The 7,447-nt window shown below is 37.8% G+C and overlaps 1 protein-coding gene across 1 annotated transcript; it reads left to right on the forward strand.

Annotated features, from left to right (window-relative positions):
- The first annotated feature begins 1,704 nt into the window (after positions 1 to 1,704).
- On the forward strand, positions 1,705 to 3,378 carry LOC113757081. Its single transcript, XM_027300486.1, has 2 exons — positions 1,705 to 2,588; positions 2,919 to 3,378. Exons 1-2 carry the CDS (start codon positions 2,296 to 2,298, stop codon positions 3,346 to 3,348), a joined length of 723 nt encoding a protein of 240 aa, XP_027156287.1. The 5' UTR covers positions 1,705 to 2,295; the 3' UTR covers positions 3,349 to 3,378.
- Positions 3,379 to 7,447: the final 4,069 nt, after the last annotated feature.

The following is a 7,447-nucleotide window of genomic DNA, read 5'->3' on the forward strand; positions in this document are numbered from 1 at the left end:
TCACTTTCACATTTCACTACGGAATAGACCTTCGAAATAGAGGGTTAAGAGCCTTTGTAATTATCTATAATGTCACTGCTATCATGATAAATGTAAACACTAAAATACATAAATGCTAACACAATAACATGCAAAAAATGACAAATTTTATTTACTTACTAAAATTTGTATTCAAGAGTCGTGTTAATGATGTCCATATCTAGGGATGGCAATGGGGCGGGTGACCGGCGGGCACCCGCCCCGCGGGGGACTGTCGGGGCGGGGGGTGGGGCGGGGGCTGGGGCGGGGACGGGGGGTAATTTTATTCCCCCGTTTAAAAACGGGGCGGGGGACGGGGGTACATTCCCCCGCCCCATCCCCCGCCCCGTCCCCCGCATTAAAAAAAAAATATATATATATATATATATATATATATATATATATATATACATATACACGTACCAGGCAACCCTAAATTTCATCCTCACTGGGCATCTCTTTTGCCATCTTCCTGTTTTTCTTAAGCCCATCAGGAAGAAGCTTGAGCAACTTGCGCTGCTTACGCCTTCTTTATTTCCCTCTTCCTCTTCCGCTGCTCCTCCCCCGTCGTGCTCCTCTTCTTGCTCGCGTTCCTCGCCGACTCCCTAAGCGTCCTCACCTGCTTCCAATTCCTCCCCAACACGTTCCGGCTGGAGCACCTGGGCAGACCTCACTTGGATGCTGCTCTGTAATTGTGAGGACCAGATTGAATGTGGGGCCAGATTGAAGTTTGAGATTGTGACCAGATCAATTCCATTAATGTGGGACCAGATTGATGTTTGAGATTGTGAGGCTTGAGGAAGCTGTAAGTGGCAAAGCTCTGTAATTCTAGATTTGTTTCCAAAACCTGTGCCTTTCATTTTGGACGGGAACGGGGTGTTTAAAAATTTTGTCCCGTTGTTTCTGGTCTTTTCCTTTGACTTGGGTTGGTTCATTTGGGCATTTTTTTTTATGGGTAGATTGAGAACTCTAACTGATGGAGTTTGATTGGTTGTTTCATTTGGCTTTGGTTAATCATGATTCATGCGTGACTTGGCCTGGAACTTCAGAGTGCATATTTCACTTCAAATAATTAGAGCACAAATATTTTACTTAAAAATTTTGTCCTGTTGTTTGTATTAGTTCTGGTCTTCTTCAAATAATTAGGGGAAAAGGCTTTGCAGGACAAATATTATACTTGTTTTTTATTATTGGTTTTTATATTGTACACTGTGTTTTTTTTGGTAGTTCAGTTGCTGAATATTCTTTGAAATATGTGAAAAATGAATGGATAATTTGACTCTGCTGCCACCGTAGAAAACCCATATGAAATATCAAAGCATATGAAACGGGGGACCGCGGGGGACCGTGGGGGAAATGGGGCGGGGGCGGGGCGGGGGTGGGGGGCAAGGGGCGGGGGATGGGGCGGGGGACGGGGGGAGTAAGTTCACAATGGGGCGGGGGATGGGGGAAGGCTCCCCCGCCCCACCCCCGCCCCATTGCCATCCCTATCCATATCTGTTATTTCGGTATATACTTAAGAGTGCAATTACGACTGACAATTGTAGAAGTTCTTGATCGAATAAAATGAAACTTGAGGGTCCCATGGTCAGTCAATCTCATGAAAGGTCAACCGATACCCCTATCAACACGCAACTATTTGTTTGAAAAAGGGTCAATTAATCTCATAATGTCATGCAACAAATGTCATCGCTGATGCCTTGCAACAAATGACTTCAGGGATGACATCATGGATGTCCAAGTTTTATTCAAAGTTTCACGGCAGCAGCTATACTTGACCATGCAAATAAGCAACTTTCTTTCACTCCTATTTGCTTGAACCATCCAGAAAAGAAAAACGCGTTCATTTCTCCTATATATAGATGGGCATTATATCATAAGGATGATGACTTGAATCCCTGGAATCTTGAATTCATTCTCCCTCCGTAATATTCTAAAAATTCTCCATTCCTTCCATTTATTGTCTTTAGTCCTATAACATTACTTCTTATTTTTCTCAATTTTATAATACGTTATCAGCACGAAACTCTGCCATATTCTCTACCATATTAGAGTCAAAATTTATCACCTTCTTTCATATTAAATCGGAATATATATTCTTATCGGTTTGTCCAAACCTGTACCACAATTCTCATAAGAATTTGGATTACACCACTGAGCAATTAGTGACAAGGCTAGATTCTGAAGGTTATCCAGATCTGCTCAAAGAACTGGACCTGCAGTCTGTTCGTGAATCTTAAGGTACCATTATTTAATTATAACTTATTGAATTTTATCATGGCAAATCTCACAAAACAAGAATTTGTACAACTTGATATTTCTGGAAAACATTATTTATCATGGGCAATGGATGTTGAGATCCATCTTGAGTCCAAAGGGCTTGGAAAAACTATTGTCCAGAATAATGATGCTACAAGTCAAGACCGTGCCAAAGCCATGATATTCCTCCGCCATCATCTTGATGAAAGCTTGAAAACGGAATATCTGACAGTCAAAGATCCACTAGATCTGTGGATAAGTTTAAAAGAAAGATTCGACCACCTGAAGTTGGTCGTACTTCCAAAAGCCAGGTATGATTGGTTACACTTACGGCTGCAAGATTTTAAATCTGTTCCTGAATATAATTCAGCCATGTTCAGAATAACCTCTCAATTAAAATTATGTGGAGAAAATGTAACTGATGAGGATATGTTGGAGAAGACATTTTCCACATTTCATGTCTCGAATGTGGTTCTGCAACAGCAGTATCGAGCACAAGGTTTCAAAAAATATTCTGAACTGATTACATGTCTTTTACTGGCTGAACAAAATAATGAATTATTATTGAAAAATCATGAGTCCCGGCCAACTGGTGCTAGTCCATTCCCTGAAGTGAATGTGACTCAATCTTCAAATTCCAGACATAGCCGTGGCAGAGGTCGTGGACGTGGCTATGATAGAGGTCGTGGACGTGGCCGTGATAGAGGTCGTGGACGTGGTCATGGTAGATATATACCTTACCACAATAATAATAACCATGACATGAGACAGAATATCTCCCAGAAGCGGGACAACAACAACAATAAAAAATATAAAGAAAGGAAAAATTATGAAGAAAAGTGCTATCGATGTGGCATGGGAGGACATTGGTCCCGTACCTGTCGTACGGCGGATCATCTTGTTGAACTTTATCAAGCATCATTGAAAGGGAAGAATAAAAGTATTGAGACAAATTTTATTGATCAAGGAACATCTGCCATTGATCAAGGTAATGAATGTAATGATGATATGGATATGACATCTCTTGATATGGCTGATTTTATTGTGTATCCTGAAGATACAAAAGGATGAAGGTGTCAAATGCCCAATATGTACTTTTATTATTTTTGCATCTTTGAATGAAAGTTACTTTTGTATTATGATATTTGTGCATTTTATTAATATCTACTTTTATTTGTGATATTTTTCCTGAAGAAAAAAAAATGATGAATACAAAATATTTGGGATTAAATAATGATGATATTTGTCTCATTGATAGTGCTACTACGCACACTGTACTTAAAAATGAGAAATATTTTTCTTATTTAGAAATGGGAGAGACAAATGTTAATACAATTAGTGGCAGTGCAAAATTGATAGTAGGCTCTGGAAGAGCCACTATTTTTCTTCCTAAAGGGACTAAAATTATTATAAATAATGCACTACTCTCTCCCAAATCTCGAAGAAACTTGATAAGTTTTAAAGATATTCGCCGAAATGGATATCATATTGAAACAATAAATGAGACAAATAATGAATATCTATTGATTACAAATACCATTTTTGGGAAGAAATGTGTATTAGAAAAGTTGCCTTCTCTCTTTTCTGGTTTATATTATGCCAAAATAAGTGCAACTGAAGTCAATCATCTAGAAGACCAGAAGTCTTCTAATCCAAATGATTTTATGATTTGGCATGATCGTCTTGGGCATCCTGGATCTATAATGATGAGACGAATCATTACAAATTCACATGGTCATTCACTGAAAAATCAAAAGATCTTAAAGTCAAATGAATTCTCATGTGCTGCTTGCTCTCAAGGGAAATTAATTATTAGACCATCACCAACTAAAGTTGGAACTGAATCCCCTACATTTTTAGAACGGATTCAGGGTGATATATGTGGACCAATAGATCCAACATGTGGACCATTTAAATATTTTATGGTGCTAATTGATGCATCAACTAGATGGTCACATGTATGTTTATTATCTTCTCGCAACCTGGCGTTTGCGAGATTACTTGCTCAAATAATTAAATTGCGAGCACAATTCCCTGATTATCCAATCAAAAGAATTCGTCTAGATAATGCTGGTGAATATTCATCACATGCTTTTAATGATTATTGCATATCTATTGGAATAACTGTGGAACATCCTGTAGCTCATGTTCACACACAAAATGGTCTAGCTGAATCATTTATTAAAAGGCTACAATGGATTGCCAGACCATTATTAATGAGGTCTAAACTCCCAACATCTGCTTGGGGACATGCTATATTACATGCAGCAACACTTGTGAGAATCAGACCGACTAGTTATCATAACTATTCTCCCCTACAATTAACATTTGGTTATGAGCCCAATATCTCTCATTTGAGAATTTTTGGGTGTGCGGTCTATGTTCCAATTGCACCGCCCCAACGTACTAAAATGGGCCCCCAAAGAAGATTGGGGATATATGTCGGGTATGAATCACCTTCCATTATTAAATATATCGAACCCTTGACAGGTGATTTATTTACTGCGAGATTCGCAGATTGTCATTTTGATGAATCAAATTTCCCTGCATTAGGGAGAGGAAATGATCAACCAAGAAAAGAAATCACTTGGAAAATTTCCTTAGATTTTCTTGATCCTCGTACAAAAGATTGTGAATTAGAAGTTCAAAGAATTATACATTTGCAACAAATTGCAAATCAATTACCAGATGCATTTAATGACTCCAAAAGAGTTATTAAATCGCATATTCCTGCAGAAAATGTTCCGGTGAAAATTGATATCCCAGACGGGCAAATTGCAAGTGCTAATGAATCTAAAGCACGCCTGAAGCGTGGGAGACCTCTTGGTTCCAAAGATAAAAATCCTCGAAAGAAAAAAGAATTAAATAATGAAAGTCAAAATATTGTTAGTGACAAAATTCAACCTCCTGAAGAAGTTGAAAAAATCGCTCCGAAAGAGCCGATTCCAAAAGAACAAACTGAAATTATTGAAAATTCAGTAAATTTTGTCATTACAAATAAGAATTGGAACCGGAAAGAGGTAATTATAAATAATGCTTTCGCATATAATGTAGCACTTGATGTTATGAACGAAAATGAGGATCATGAACCTAGATCGATTGATGAATGTCAGCGTAGACATGATTGGCCGAAATGGAAAGATGCGATCCAATGTGAATTGGATTCACTGGCTAAAAGAAAAGTTTTTGGATCTGTAGTCCAAACACCTGAAGGTGTTAAGCCAGTGGGATATAAATGGGTATTTGTCAGAAAAAGGGATGAAAAGAATGAAATCGTGCGATATAAAGCGCGACTTGTAGCCCAAGGATTTTTACAAAGACCTGGACTTGATTATGATGAAACATACTCTCCAGTAATGGACGGAATTACTTTTAGATATCTTGTAAGTCTGGCAGTACATGAAAAACTTGATATGCGTCTAATGGACGTAGTCACAGCTTATCTATATGGAACATTGGAAAATGATATCTATATGAAAATTCCTGAAGGATTTAACATGCCTGAAGCATGTAAATTCAAGTCCAGAGAAACTTATTCCATCAAATTACAAAGATCTTTATATGGACTCAAACAATCTGGACGTATGTGGTATAACCGCCTTAGTGAATGTTTACACAAGGAAGGTTATATCAATGACCCAATATGTCCATGTGTTTTTATAAAGAAAGATGGGTCCAATTTTGTAATTATTGCTGTCTATGTTGATGACCTTAATCTTATTGGAACTCCTAAAGAGCTCCAAAAGGCAGTAGAATATCTGAAGAAAGAATTTGAGGTCAAAGATTTTGGAAAAACCAAATTCTGCCTTGGTCTACAAATTGAACATCTGGAAGATGGAATTTTTATTCATCAAACTACTTATACCCAAAAGGTATTGAAGCGATTTTATATGGATAAAGCACATCCATTAAGTACTCCAATGGTCGTTCGGTCACTTGATCCTGTCAAGGATCCCTTTAGACCAAAAGATGAAGATGAAGAAATACTTGGTTCTGAAGTACCATATCTTAGTGCTATTGGTGCACTAATGTATCTTGCTAATTGTACAAGGCCAGATATTTCATTTGCTGTCAATCTATTAGCAAGATTCAGCTCATCTCCTACAAGACGACATTGGAATGGGATTAAACATATTCTTCGCTATCTCCAAGGAACAGTTGATCTTGGTCTATTTTATTCAAAGACATCTCGATCTGAATTGCTTGGTTATGCTGATGCTGGGTATTTATCTGATCCACATAAAGCAAGATCACAGACAGGTTATCTATTCACATGCGGTGACACAGCCATCTCATGGAGATCTACAAAGCAATCAATAACTGCTACTTCTTCAAATCATGCTGAAGTACTGGCAATTCATGAGGCAAGTCGAGAATGCGTATGGCTAAGATCAATGACCCATTATATTCGAAAGAATTGTGAGTTATTACCTGAGAACAAAAACCCTCCGACAATATTATATGAAGACAATGCTGCATGTATAGCACAAATAAAAGGCGGATATATCAAAGGAGATAGGACGAAACATATTTCACCAAAATTCTTCTTTACTCACGAGTTACAGAAGAATGGTGAAATTGATGTGCAACAGATCCGATCAGATGATAATCTAGCAGATTTATTTACCAAGGCATTACCTACTTCAACATTTGAGAAGTTGACAAGAAAGATTGGAATGCGTCGATTGGCTGACCTCAAGTAAATGTCCAAATCAGGGGGAGAAATTAATACACAAGAATAATGTACTCTTTTTCCTTCACTGAGGTTTTTATCCCACTGGGTTTTTCCTTAGTAAGGTTTTAACGAGGCATATTCTTCGTGTACACTTGACATCCAAGGGGGAGTGTCATGCAACAAATGTCATCGCTGATGCCTTGCAACAAATGACTTCAGGGATGACATCATGGATGTCCAAGTTTTATTCAAAGTTTCACGGCAGCAGCTATACTTGACCATGCAAATAAGCAACTTTCTTTCACTCCTATTTGCTTGAACCATCCAGAAAAGAAAAACGCGTTCATTTCTCCTATATATAGATGGGCATTATATCATAAGGATGATGACTTGAATCCCTGGAATCTTGAATTCATTCTCCCTCCGTAATATTCTAAAAATTCTCCATTCCTTCCATTTATTGTCTTTAGTCCTATAACATTACTTCTTATTTTT

Source organism: Coffea eugenioides, unplaced genomic scaffold (assembly GCF_003713205.1).
Source record: "Coffea eugenioides isolate CCC68of unplaced genomic scaffold, Ceug_1.0 ScVebR1_2697;HRSCAF=3773, whole genome shotgun sequence".
Lineage (NCBI taxonomy): Eukaryota > Viridiplantae > Streptophyta > Magnoliopsida > Gentianales > Rubiaceae > Coffea > Coffea eugenioides.